The sequence below is a fragment of the Anolis sagrei genome, chromosome 4, assembly GCF_037176765.1.
Source record: "Anolis sagrei isolate rAnoSag1 chromosome 4, rAnoSag1.mat, whole genome shotgun sequence".
NCBI classification, from domain to species: Eukaryota; Metazoa; Chordata; class Lepidosauria; order Squamata; family Dactyloidae; genus Anolis; species Anolis sagrei.
In genome coordinates, this window is record NC_090024.1 from 165,255,410 (window position 1) to 165,269,951 (window position 14,542).

The following is a 14,542-nucleotide window of genomic DNA, read 5'->3' on the forward strand; positions in this document are numbered from 1 at the left end:
CATTCTGAACTCCACCAATGATGGAATTGAACCAAACTTGGCACACAGGACTCCCATGACCAGCAGAAAACACTAGAAGGGTTTGGTGGGCATTGACCTTGGGTTCTGGAGTTGTAGTTCAAATACATCTAGAGAGCACTGTGGATTCAAACAATGATGGATCTGGACCAAACTTGGTACGAATACTCAATATGCCCAAATATAAACACAGATGGAGTTTTGGGGAAATAGACCTTGACATTTGGGAGTTGTAGTTACTGGGATTTATAGTTCACCTACAATCAAGGAGCATTCTGAACCCCAGCGGCGGAATTGGGCCAAACTTCCCACACAGAACCCTCATGACCAACATAAAATACTGTGTTCTCTGGTGGTCTTTGGTTACCCTTCTGACACCCCCCCCCCCACAACTCCCCCAGGGGTCCCAAACCCCAGGTTGAGAAATGCTGCCTTAAGGCCATACAGTCCAACTCCCTTCACCAGAGCAAGAAAACATAAAGCCCTCCTGACAAAGAGCCATCCAGCCATAGACATAGATAAATATATATGATTCACACACACACACACACATTTATGACAGATATAGTACCATAGATTTGAAAGGGACCCCTAAAGAAGGGCAATGATACGTTGCAAGTTCTAGAGTAGGCAAACCAGACACTCTCCAGATCAACACTGACAAAGTAACAGTAAGAAATACTGTTTACCCACAAGCATCAAGAAATTACATACATTAGAAACCAACAGTTTCTCATTACTTTATTTTCCAGATCACCAGACTGGGCCACAGCAACGTGTGGCAGGGGACCGCTAGTAGTATAATAAAAATGTTAAACCAATTGCTATAACCAGACAAGAAAGAAAGAAATATCAATTATATCCTAAGTAGACGACATATTAAACAATATTTTTCTTACCACTGGAGACGGCGAAAGTGCAATGTTGCCTATAGACGCTTTCAGTTCATCAACAGTTGCCGCACTCTTCAGAGCATCTTTAGACTGTAAAGGCTTGATTTTAATGTTGAATTTTTTATGTGCCTCCTCTTCCTCTTCAGATTCACTTGAGGAATAAAAGTGCTTTCCTTTGGTAGGTAGAACACAGTTAAGGATTGCTGAAATTGAACCATGGAATCTAACTTTGGATATTCAACAACAAGTAGCTAAGAATTAAATTTAAGAAGAATAATTCATCAGTGACATGTCCTGGAAGGTAATTATGTTAATCAATTCCAGTGAACAGTTTGGTAACATGTTAGTTAAAGAATGCATTTATTACAGCACACATTGGCTGTCCGTGGCTATTACTACTCAATATTATTGTCACAATGAGCTTTTTATGGTGAGGGGTGCAGCAATTTCTGCCCAAAATATTTATCTGTTATAATTCTTTTAAATATATTTTTCTACTACTCAAGAATCATATTTGGTGAGGAAGGAAAATAGAGTGAGGGTCATTACTTCTGGGTTTTTCATTCCTTTTTTAGTTATATTGTTAAAATCAAAAACAGTTTGAAGACAAGCGAGAAGTAACCATGTCATTAAGCCCCAATTATTTCAGAGTTTATAAAGTTAGTTTCAGAACTAACAGTAAAGGATATAGCCTGGTTCTTCTGGTCTGATGCTATATCCCTCGTCATCAAGCTCAGGTGAATTCTGATACATGAAACACAGTGAAACAATTGGATTACTTGCAAGACACAACACAGCAGTCTTCTCCTCTCCTCCCTCTGCCTCTCATTAATAATGGCTACACGTCCAACAAACTACTGACACACAACATTTTCCCACTTGGGATAGAGTAATTTGAACAAAGAATCTATCCAGGAACCTGTTTTCTCATCCAACTGTTTTGTTAATTGCTCTAGTCTCTGCATGGGATGGAGAAATGAAGCAACGTGTATCATAAAAAGGTTACTGAAATTTGTGCATGAATGATCCTTGCTGTAAAAAAAAGGGCACACATCTGTTGTTCAGCTTCTCTGGGGCATATTACAAAACAGACGTAATATTTATTCACCTAGAAACAATACAGATATAAAGATATGCAAATATATTGCCATTTTGCTATACTGTCGAATCAAACTTCTTGGGCATTAAATATAAATATTGCAAGCAGCAATACAATTGAATTTATCACTATTCATCAAAGCTAAATTCCTTCTATAGAAATTTTAATTTATTCTAATTAGTTTGGACGTCGTCTATTTCAGTACCACAGTGTGTCTGGACTGAAACTCTCCTTATTAGCATAATTGGTTTTTTAATGTTTTATTACTGTCAGCTTTTCCAAGGCAGTTTTACACAATATAATTAACATCAAGATATAATATAGAGTCAGCCCTCCACATCTGCTAGTTTAAATTTTGAAGGTGTAACCATTCCCAATTTGATTAGTTTTTCTCTCTTTAGGAATCTCTAGGTCCTCCAGCACGGCTCTATGGCTGATGTCCGCCAAACATTGATCACAGAGTCATGATGGAGGCCCTAGAGATTCCTAGAGAAATATTGTCTCAGGTAAAAAACATATATATCTCTCCCCCCACCCCACCCCACTTTCACAGGGGTCCTGCACCTTAACCCCTACAGAAGTGGATGGCCTACTGTATATCCCACAATAGAGATGGGACAGACTTCTAAAGCAGGATTGCTTGTCTGTGTAAGCGTGCCTGCCCAAACGTCACTGAGCACAAATGAGGTGGATTTTGTCCACCTCACTTATGCTCACATTCTGCTCCTTGGCTGTACAGAGGTGTCTTTGCTGTCTGTGTTATAATGCTTACATCAGGTAATGGTAAATGTAAACACAACATATACAGATTAAACACATCATGTGAAAAGACTCTATGTCTTTCTTCAGCATTTGGCAAGTGCAGAAAACTTGGGAGAGTATTTGGGAATGTTTTAACAGAGATTTTAACATGAAACATTGAAGGTTTAGGAGGTGTGGACATTGGAAGTGATTCTAGTCATTTCTTAGTGAAATCGGAAAAGTGAAATACTACTCGCATTTTCCAAAACCTCTGTATGCCCCATACAACTTAGGCCCCTTCTACACTGCCATAAAATCCAGAAAATCAAAGCAGATAATCTACATTATCTGCTTTGAACTAGATTATATAAATCTACACTGCCATATAATCAGTTCAAAGAAGATAATCTGGATTTTATATGGCTGTGGACATGGGGCCTTAGAAAGGAAGCAAATAATCCCTCACCCAATAGAATCATAGAGTTGGAAGAGACCTCGTGGGCCATCCAGTCCAACCTCTGCCAAGAAGCAGGAATATTGCATTCAAAGCACCCCCAGCCTCTTTTTAAAAGCCTCCAAAGAAGGAGCCTTCACTACACTCCGGGGCAGAGAGTTCCACAGCTGAACAGCTCTCACAGTTAGGAAGTTCTTCCTAATGTTCAGGTGGAACATTAGGAAGAACTTTCCTGTAGAGGGAGTGTTGAAACAGCAAGCATTTCTCCAGCAATTTCTTAATGATTTTGTATTCCACCCAAAGCCCCCATGGAGGCTGCAATATTTTTTTAAAAGAGGAGATCGGGAAATAACTAGGTTTCTTGAAAATACGAAATACTCTAGGAGAGCATGGATATCAAGTTGTTATTCTTACTTACATATCGTTCCCAGTCAATCTCTGAATAAAACCCATTTGGAGCACCATTTGATCTCTTCTGTAATATATAGTCAAAAACAGAAGGCTTTAAATAAACAAATTGACACAAATATTCATTCATTTGACAAATTATAACAAAACTGTGAGTTTCCAGTTCAGAATATAAATGACTTGCAATTTACTTAAGGTCAAATAGGACTTTCTATTGATTAATAACAAGAAAGAAAATACCAGGCCCATAACTGCCTTTGGTTTCCTAAAGCCAAGAGCCAGAGTAAAGATTGCAGGGAGAGAGTACTATGGACCCTTCCACACAGCCCTATATCCCAGAATATCAAGGCAGAAAATCCCACATTATCTAAGTGTGGACTCAAACAACCCAGTTCAAAGCAGATATTGTGGGATTTTCTGCCTTAATTTTTCTGGAATATAGGGCTGTGTGGAAGGGCCCTACATTATATTTTCATGGATAAAATATTACGGCTTATGGCAAAGGCAGGTGGGACCATTGCTCAGGGGGTCTAGTTGCAGAAAATGTCAGTCATTTCCTGACATAGACAAATTACGTGGGCAAGAAAAAGGTGATATGAAAGACTGAGGGCCCTTCCACACAGCCCTATATCCCAGAATATCAAGGCAGAAAATGCCACAATATCTGCTTTGAACTGGTTATCTAAGTCCACACTGCCACATATTCAAAATGATAATGTGGGATTTTATTCAGTTGTGTGGAAGGGGCCTGAAGCCCTAGGAAAGGGAAACAAGCTACTCTGAAGTGCACAGCTTTTAATAGTTTGACCTGGTATAAGGCAGATTCCTGTGTACCATTTAAAAAAACAAAACACAAATCACAAATACATTGAACAGAAACAAAGGGTAATACAAATCGGGTTTCATTGAATTGTAGGATATTTTTTATATAAAAAAGCAAAATTATTAGGCAATCTAATCATGTTCCCTTGGCATTCACAACATGCAGAAAAGCATAATGTAGAAATATAGATTAAAACATCCTATTCATAATCGGACACAAGTCTCAAAGTGCTTATATATACTCAAATCAAATATTTCATTTCAAAAAGCCCATGTTTAAAACATTTTCTGTATCATGTATAGAATGAGCATTTATCAATTTCACTTCAAAATATGTATTATAAATACAGTATTCAATGTAACAATAGCATTTTAAAGCCAAACCTGGTACACAAAGCAAGGTAAATTCTGATCCTTTTCTAGTTTCTTGGATTATCATCAGTTACTACTGAACAAAATAAAACCCTATTGAATACCAGAAGATGCTGACAATGTGGTAACATTAATCAGATGTTATCAGAAACACAGGAAAATATTTGCAGTAGTTAATCATCTTAGTGAAAAATGTACTGAAATGAGCAACGCAGAAATAACATTAACCATACATGTGTATATAAGAAAACAACAAAAACCTCTGCTAGGCTTACAATTGCTCCAAACCAACCCCCTGGAAGCTTTAAACTAATAGGGATATCCTTACCGAAACTGTTTTTCCTCCTTCCTGTGCACATTCTGGTTTGCTATTGGAGGGTGGATCATGAGGATGAGGGCTGGGTGGCTGGAATGGATTTTGTTTTTTATAGAAAAGGGTTAAATTGTTGGGTGGTTTGATTCCTTTAAAAAAAACATGAAACTACATGGAGGAAGCAAGCTCAGAATGCACTTTTCAAAGGGATTACTTGCCAAATTTAAGGTTGCTGTCAGCAGACTACTGTAGAGCACATGATAGGGTTCTATTCAGCAGAAAGTAGCACTGTCATAGTTGAGCAGCAGGGGTACACATTAGCAATTGCAAAGGCTTTCCCTTAATTTAGATTCTAGAAAAAAGATCTTCACAAGTTACAACGTTGCCATCGAAGTCAGCTCACACAATTAACATTCTGCCGAGACCCCTTTCAGCTGATCTGCCAACCTTTCCCACTGGCTCCGAGTAGTTTGTGATAAAATTCAGCATTTATTTTGCAGCTGAATGTGCACCTAATAGTGTGGTCCTCAGTGTTTCTATTCTGGTTTTGGCAAGAAAATGGCTAGCAATGTTTCGACATTAAATAAGCTTTGAATCCAGACAACATAATTTTATCTGTATGTCAGCTCTGTTTCTACATGAAATTATATACATTCCCTATGCCCTCTGCAATATGAAGAGCAGACTGATAACATAGCCAATTTTAACATGGCAATTACAAGCTCTGGTCCTTATTTATTTCTCTTACAATAATGTTGTTGAGATTCCGAATGCACAGTCCAAACAGTTGGTATAAAACTACATGATACTCAATGCATTCTTGTTCTCCATGCTCATGTATATACAGGTGAATGTCCTCTTCTTAAAATATTCATCTGCAAACTTTGGAAGGGATATAACTTTAAAAGGGATGGTGCCCAATTTCTCTTCTGTCTAAATACTCCAAGAAAAGTAGTGGAATTTTTCTGTTATAGCATAGCATCTCTATTTTATTATGTTATTGTCGCTATTTTAATGTATTACCATGTTATTGTTTAGCATTCTTACTTGGTGTTATCATCTGTGTTTGTATGTATTTTATTTTATTTTGCCTTATAGTAATTGTTTGGGCTTGGCCCCATGTTAGCTGCCCCGAGTCCCTTCGGGGGGGGGGGGGCGGTAGTGGTGGGGTACAAATAAAGTTATTATTATTATTATTATTATTATTATTATCACTATTATTATCTGAATACTAAAGGACAATCTTGGAGATCAAGGTAATCAGGCCTTAACAGTATGAAGGGATAACAAAAAGAATCAGGAATACTCATTCGCAATAGCAAACACATCATGGTAGTGTTAGTGTTAATGAACTACTGCAGCTAAAGCTCTGTATCAATCATGGATAACACGATAAAATAAAGTTATGGAGAAGTTTTATGCCTGGCACACTCCCAATTGGCTGCACTTAACATTTTGAGTTCTCCAGAGAGACATAGCAAAAGAACACGCTGCCAGATTGCCTTGAATATTACAAAACAGATGAAACAAGAAGACAGTAGAACTACATTCCTTCCCTGCCTGCTTTGCTGAATATCAAGGCACCGTGGCCCAAACTATGGTAGATGTGATATGGGGAATCTTTCATAGGAGCTCATGGGCTGGATCTACACTGCCATAAAGTGCAGTTTCAGAATGCAGATTAACAGCATTGAACTGGATTATATATGAGTCTACACTGCCATATTATCCAGTTCGATGCAGTTAATCTTCATTTTGAAATTGCATTATATGGCAGTGTAAATCCAGCCATGGTTTCATTGTTGCCATTGCCATTAAAAACATCTATGATGGATGGGATTCTGATTACTATTACAGAGATGTGCCGGCAGAGTTGGATCCTCTAGCCCTTGCTATTTCTCCAACAGAGGTTGCTCCACACCCTATGGTTGCTAGTAGCCAGAGAGTCCAAATCAAGGAAAAATTTATTGAAATAGTTCTGATTTATTTTGATAAATAGAAACGGTGAGAAAGTTTTCCCACTAAAAATATTGAGCATAATACCATTTAAAAATAATTGTCAAAAATACTCTTCATTTCCCTAAAGGAAAGTTTTAGAGTGAATAGGCTGAAACTAGAATTAATAAATTTTGATTGAGCGATCAGAAATTCTTCCTAATGGTAACAACAGTTTCACAAAAGTATCTATTAATGTGTTTTCTCCCTTGGTTGAAGTCCTCAAATAGATCTAGTCCACATGATGAAAACTTGAGTTTAAAAGTGATTAATTCCAGCCAATATTCAATGAATCTTAGAGTAATTAGTCCAATCTACATTTAAAAGCATTCTTTACTTGCCAGTTAGTAACTTTATTTTTAAAATTGGTTTCCAGCAGCAGTCTGAAATACAGAATATACTGGTACTTGAACAATGTGATATTTCTCCTCTGCTATTTTAACCAAAATTCACTAAATGGAAATTGTTCAGGTCACTGTTCCCTAGTGCTCTGACTCCTCCCAAATATCCTCATTCCTTTGAGTACTTATGGTAAAAAAGATTTACTAATAGTTCTCTGACGTCTTATATATAGCTTTGTCAAATATGAATGTCTAAGAGTCTTAAAATGACACTTTTGCCAAACTACCATATCTACATCAGAATGCAGCAAACTATCCATTGTAGAAAAATGTACTCAAAATTATGGACTTTTCCACAGATTAACATTCTGTGCTTTCTGTTTTCTGGTGGCAGATGAAACTCTGCATTAAGGAAAGTGCACAGAAGAGGACATAACCTGTTTACTCAGGGCTTCTGTGTGGTATTTCTTTCCTCATGTTCCAACTAACTGCAAGTCTTCAAATATGTAATATAGATGAGGCCTGGAAAGTGAATCAAGTCTACAGGTCTTTGCTTCTCTTTTCACTGCTGAACAGAGCCTTGACCAAATTGTCAAACAAAGTAAATTAAAAGTGCTTGACAGAACACAATGGGGATGCAAAAGGATCTGTGAATGCGGTGTTTTTTTTTGCACTCTAAAGCTGCAGTGCTAAGCAAACCTACTTAAAATCCAGTTATTTAAAACGAATTATGCTTACTTGCAAGCAAATTTGTTTAGGATTGAGGATTAAGGATCTTGGGTCAGAAGGTTTCTGTTGTTTTTGTTTTTTTCAAAAAGGGTTTTAACCACATATATCAGGGCCTTTCCAGAAGATAAAACTTTCCAGCATCATAGTGAGTTTATATTAGGACTGTATATTGAACCCTAATTGAACACTTGTATTGAGAAATTCTACCCCCATAAAAAGAACTGGAGAACATGTGGGAAAATGTACAGTTTTGCTATGCAGAGAACAAGTATTCAGCTCTTTAAACATGATTTGGGGTAGATGCATGATGGAGTGAAAATGGTATCCTGTCTTAAGAAAAAAATGTTTTTGTGATGGAGAGACAATGATATAGTGTTTTAAGAAAGGGAAAATGCAGTAGACCATTGATGGGAAGTGTGTGCCTGCTTTTGACTGATGATATAGTAACATTAATAAGGATTGTTGTTGTATGCCTTCAAGTTTAGGATGGGAGCCTTAGTTTGGGAATCCCTGTACCCAATGTACCAACACTGGAATTATATGGAGGGAGTATTTAATTCCAAGCAGTTGCCCAAATATTTGTAAAAGAATTTACTTAAGGTCAGCAAAGAGGATCACAGAAAGAAATGCTCTTTGCTAAAGTTGCCACAGGTTTTCTGAAAGACTGTAGCACTCAAACAATACATTCTAGATTGAACTTTCCAAACAGCAAGAAGGACGTTAGGAGGCGTAAGCATGGTTTCTTTGGTGAAAAAAGACATGCTGGGAAAATGCAGTGCCTGAACACTGATGTATTTTCTCAAAGGAAGTTACCTAAATCAGCCAGTGCAACTGCTGCTTATTTACTATGCAAAAAAGATCATCTGGAAAGGCCCTTAGCACTCCAAATTCTTGTAATTTTAGGACAAAAATGACATACTGTATGACTTCCAGTGTCTCCATTCATTGGTGAATATCCATTGAAGAACACTAATAAACTACTCCAATTTCCCTTAGCTTCTTCACAAGATAAATTTAACTAAGAGTTTTAAAGTCAGAATAAATGTAAAACCAAAAAAATCCATATCTGAGCCCAACATTCTTCATTGCAAACTTAAAGTCTAATAGCTGACGAGGTGTTTCCTGCTAGTCCAGTTCTAGCAGGCTCAAAACCTAAAACCATACATAAAAGCAACAGTTAATTCAAGAGCAACCCTTCTTGTATTTCTATTTTCTATAGGTTATTCAATATTGTCATATTATATCCAATGTTTTTCTGTTTTACAAATATTAAGTGCAATAGTCAATGTTTGCAAACCATTCACATATGTGATTAGTATTTGTTCACTCTCATAATTATTAATTTATCTCTGATATATTACACAAAAATATTTCACTGATTGGGGTTTTTTTTAATCAAAAGGTGAGTGACACATACAGAGAGAAAAATATTGTCTGAGAAAAAAGGGTCAGAATGAATTTAAGCAAATATTGAACACTGGACAATATTAGAAACTGATATGTTAACACAGAAATAGAAATAGAAAGGGTTAAATTGCTTATGATAAATCACAAGTTGGGGAAGCAATTTCCATTAGACACATCTAATTTTAAAACAATTCTAATAAAGAAAGTCCTTTAAATACTCACAGTTCCATCCCTGTCTGGTGATCCTCTGTAACAAAGTAAAAAATACTATTACCATTATAGATCAAACAACCTACATTCCTTTCAAAAACATTTTCCTTCACGGTTTATATGGTTGGGAGACACAGCAAACTGATTAGCGACTACAGACATTATCACGCAATGCTCATAGCATTATTTGCAGCCTCTTCAACCACAAATGGAATTGCTTAGTGCTTAACAGCATTCCATATTCATTCCAAATCAATCTGCAGCTTATCTGTAATCATTTCCAAAAATGAGGAATGCAAAAGTACTACAGCAGTGGGTTTGGGGACTATGATATCGGGTGATGCGTGGGGAAGGTAGTGTACCTGCTTAACTTCCCTATAGCTATAGTGCTAGTTATTTCATGTCTGGTCATCAGAATGAGAGGAGCTCTGGCTGAAAAGCTAGAAATGTCCTCTTTCACCCCGTTTGCTTCAACAACAACAACAACAACAACAACAACCAATATGGCACAAGTCAAAAGCTCCTTTCAGGTACTGATAGGAAGTTCCCATCTTGATTGGGCAATTCCATACTGTTTGAAAACTTTCATCTATCTGTTTGCAAATATGAAATCAAAATGCAAAATGTAGCTTTCTGGCTTTTCAATGAGAAAAACCCCTCCTATGCAGAATTCACCAACTGGAGAAAGGCCTCTAATTGTAAAATGCATCTTTGTTTTTTATTAGTTAAAATCATCATCTGTTTTGCAGTACAGCCAGGACTTGCAAAGTAGCAGCTTATGTGAGCTTGTGAATGAGAGATATCCCTCTTTCTTGCACAATACACAAAACAGGAAAAGGATACTAAATGCAAAATTCGTATTTCCATGTTTGTTATTATTTTAAGGGACAGATTTTGTGAACATGTGGAATATTTATTTACCAAGCCCCAGCCCTCCCAGTCTCATGAGATTTTGAATTTTTGGGATTACACAATTCCTGTGGAATGCAGCATGATTCCCATCGGTCAGCCCTAGCTTTCCATGGGGAGACACGAGAGAAGACTCCCACAAGATGGTAATGCATCCGGGCATCCCCTGGGCAATGTCCTTGCAGTCGGTCAAGTTTCTCACAACAGAAGTGACTTGCAGTTTCTCAACTCACTCCTGACACACACACAAAAACTCTATGGAGTGCCTTTGCCTCACACCAAAAGCGACTCCAATTCGCTTCTGACATGATAAGTAAAGGTATTACCCATGGTTACCTGTTTCCACGGTAACACATCTGCCGTGGATAAAGGGATCATACTGTATTTCCACATTACTATTTGTGAGTGAGAGCACAATGAAAATTGTTTTGACCTACTAGTGGAGTGTGCCATAAATTAATATCTGAATAGCTACTGTAGTAAAACAGAGCTGAAACTCAAAATCCCAACACAGTTCCTCAATACCAAGTGATCCAAAAAGTTCTCACTGACTTACTGAAAAAAATGGTTTAGTTTATAAATCTCCATATTCACAAGTGTATATATAGAGCAACACTGCCAAAATGGTAAACATACAAAACAAAACAACCCAGCACTCCTAAAGAGGAAAGTAGCACAAAGTACATCACTTGACGTATTTTGGATTCACCATTACATATTTTTACAGTATTCTTTGGTATGCTATCTTTAAAGCTGTTCCATTAATGCCCCCAGAGTGCCCATAACAAGTGTACTTTGAATTATTAAAGATTATGCTGGACATTTGGCTTGACACATTGTAGGAAATTAGTTATTTCATTAATTATCTAAGAGGAAAATGTATAAGACAACTTTTGATCATTTTTCTGCCAACATAAGAAGCATTATTGTTTTGTGAATCCTGTAGTGTAGAGGGAAACTTGCATAATTAATTGTTTCTGTGGTGGTTGTTGGTAAACAAACATCTAAAGCTCGTTCCACACAGCTGTATAAAATCAACATTGAACTGGATGATATGACAATGTGGACTCAGATAATACAGTTCAAAGCAGATATTGTGGATTATCTGCCTTGATATTCTGGGTTATATGGCTGTGTGGAAGGGTTCCCATATAATGCACTTCAAACTGCATTATATGGCATTGTAGATGGGGACTTAGGCTCCATCTAAACCAGTGGTTCCCAATCTGTGGTCCATGGACCATCAGTGGTCTGCAAGAACGAAAATATGGTCCGCAGCCTCACCATTGCTACACCACATGACAACAAGAGCGACTGGTCTCGCGAAACCCTCTTATAGTGCCAAGGCAATGGGGATGTTGAGAGGAGAGAGGCTGACAACCCATGAAAGATTACTATGACCACATCTGCTCTAATTTATTAAATATGGTTTTCTGTGGACAAGCAGATGGCAACTACTGGATGGCTTATGTTCGGTATCAGAAACTGGAGCTGATGTGGTTTATCCAATGAATCAACACCCCAAATAACCAAATCAAATCTAACATTTTTGGGCCATGTTCCAGAAGCATGCTCTTCTGATGGTTTCACCTGCATCTATGGCAGGCATCCTCAGCGGTTGTGATCTAAATTTGACCAAAACTTGATTCGTAACCCTTTTGGTACTAATGTTGGAAAGTGGTCCCTGGTCAAAGTGGTCCTTGGTCAAGTGGTCCCTGGTCAAAAAAAGATTGGGAACCACTGATCTAAATTGACCACATAATGCAGTTTTAGAATGCAGTCAACTGCATTATGTGGCAGTATAGAGTCACATAATCCAGTTAAACTGCGTTCTGAAACTGCATTATATGGCAGTGTAGATGGGGCCTTAGTTTCTAATTTGAGAACGGCCCAGGTTCAACTCTTCTATGAAGCCATCCTTCCTAAATCCGTATGTTCAGGGGCTACTTTGATTTAGAAGTGAGGGAAAGGTACTTTGCTTTTTTCAGAGGAACTGTTTCCTTTAACACGTCACATGTTTTACCGGGGGGGGGGGGGGGGATTGAGCTATGGAAGAACTTCCGGCAAAAAATGCAGCATCTCTGTCAGATTAAGTGGATTTCAAGGATGGCTGCTGCAGCCGCCTGGATCCTGTTGCTAGGCAACCCATTCCCAAGCTAAGTCTGCAGTGAACTGAGGTATAGATGCCTTTAAGGTGAGGCAATGCGTTTCCATCTCTTGTACATTGAAGACGCAATGAAGACATTTCTTAGGCTACAAAACCTTACTTCCAAATAATCCTGTTTGCTATTTTTTTCCCCAGGCCACCAAAGATTTTTGCTTTGGGAATGAAGGTGCATCAGGATGCCTGAATCGCTTAATATTTTAGGGTGCATCTACACCAAGCATGGGCAGACTTGGGCCTTCCGGGTGTTTTGGACTTCAACTCCCACCATTCCTAACAGCCTCAGGCCCCTTCCTTTTCCCCCTCAGCCGCTTAAGGGGCCTGAGGCTGTTAGGAATGGTGGGAGTTGAAGTCCAAAACACCTGGAAGGCCCAAGTTTGCCCACACCTAATCTACACTGTGGAATCAATGCAGTTTGATCCCATCTGAACTGTCATGGCTCAATGACTATGTAGTCATGGAAGTTGTAGCTTTACAGAGCCTTTAGTCTTCTCTGTCAAAGAGTGCTGGTGCCTCACTAAACTACAAATCCTAGGATTTCATAGCATTGAGCCACTGCAGTTCAAGTGGGGTCAAACCACAATGATTATTGCAGCGTAGATGTACCAGTATGACTTCCCATGCTATTTTCTATTTAAGGTTCTCAGAAAGAGAGAGAGAAAACCGTTGCATCAGTACAGAAAGAAATCAATAAACAAAACAGAAGACACGAAGCTGCGAGGAGAAAAGGAACACGCACTTCATGCACAAATTCTAAACATTGCATGTCACAAAACGGCTTAACATTAAAAGCTATTCACCAATCCCATTATGTTCTAAACCACCGCAATGGAACAATCACCTTGACACCAAAGTACCTATAGCTGAAAAGCCAAGACAATTCTCTGCAGACACAAAAGCACGGGGATGCTTGCTTCCTCTAAGAGCTGGCCTCCACCTACTGTTCACTGTCACATAGGCTGCAGTTCAAATGAGATTTTCTATAGGCTTTAATCCCATAAATAGCTTGAGCAGCTTGTTTCAGCCCCCTGTCTTTCAGAGAAGTACTAAGTTTCAGAGGAGAGAGGTACCACATTCAAAGCGGCATACAGGGAGCATACAACTCCTCTGTTACGCCAGCTCCACTGGCTGCCAATCAGCTTTCAAGCACAATTCAAAGTGCTGATTTTAACGTTTAAAGCCCTAAATGGTTCTGGCCCAGATTACCTGTCTGAACGCATCTCCTGTTACAAACCATCACAAAGTTTAAGATCTTCAGGAGAGGCTCTGTTCTCGATCCCACCACTATTGCAAACGCGGTTGGTGGGGTCAAGAGACAGGGCCTTCTCAGCAATGGCCCCCCATCTGTGGAACTCTCCCCCCAGGGACATCAGGTTTGCCACCTCCCTTCTCTCCTTTAGAAGACAACTGAAGACATGGCTTTGGGACCAGGCATTTGATTAGTGGACAGCGGCAGTTGGAAAGAAGACTTGGGATATCTGTGACATTGAATCTGCCCAGACATGGATTTGGTTTTAACTGGCTTAATTTACTGTTTAATGAATTGTATAATGTGTTTTTAATTATTCTTAATGTTTTTAATGTATTTTGGACTGTTTTACAAGTTGATAGCATCATATGGTGTTTGTGTAACCTGCCCTCAGTCCCCCTTCGGGGGGAGAAGGGCG

The 14,542-nt window shown here is 38.5% G+C and overlaps 1 protein-coding gene across 18 annotated transcripts in view; it reads right to left on the minus strand.

The window, feature by feature from the left end:
- SGIP1 (SH3GL interacting endocytic adaptor 1) overlaps nt 1-14,542 on the minus strand; it is a 137,686-nt gene that overhangs the window by 75,904 nt on the left and 47,240 nt on the right. For 10 of the 18 annotated variants that reach the window (XM_060773693.2, XM_060773691.2, XM_060773690.2 and 7 more), the window contains exons 3-7: nt 9,815-9,839; nt 5,136-5,213; nt 3,624-3,680; nt 1,601-1,655; nt 918-1,093 (exon numbers count right to left, since the gene is read on the minus strand). In XM_060773693.2, the coding sequence (XP_060629676.2) occupies nt 918-1,093; nt 1,601-1,655; nt 3,624-3,680; nt 5,136-5,213; nt 9,815-9,839 (391 nt within the window). The remainder of the gene's footprint in view (nt 1-917; nt 1,094-1,600; nt 1,656-3,623; nt 3,681-5,135; nt 5,214-9,814; nt 9,840-14,542) is intronic. The other 8 variants (XM_060773696.2, XM_060773694.2, XM_060773692.2 and 5 more) reach the window with 1 other exon arrangement.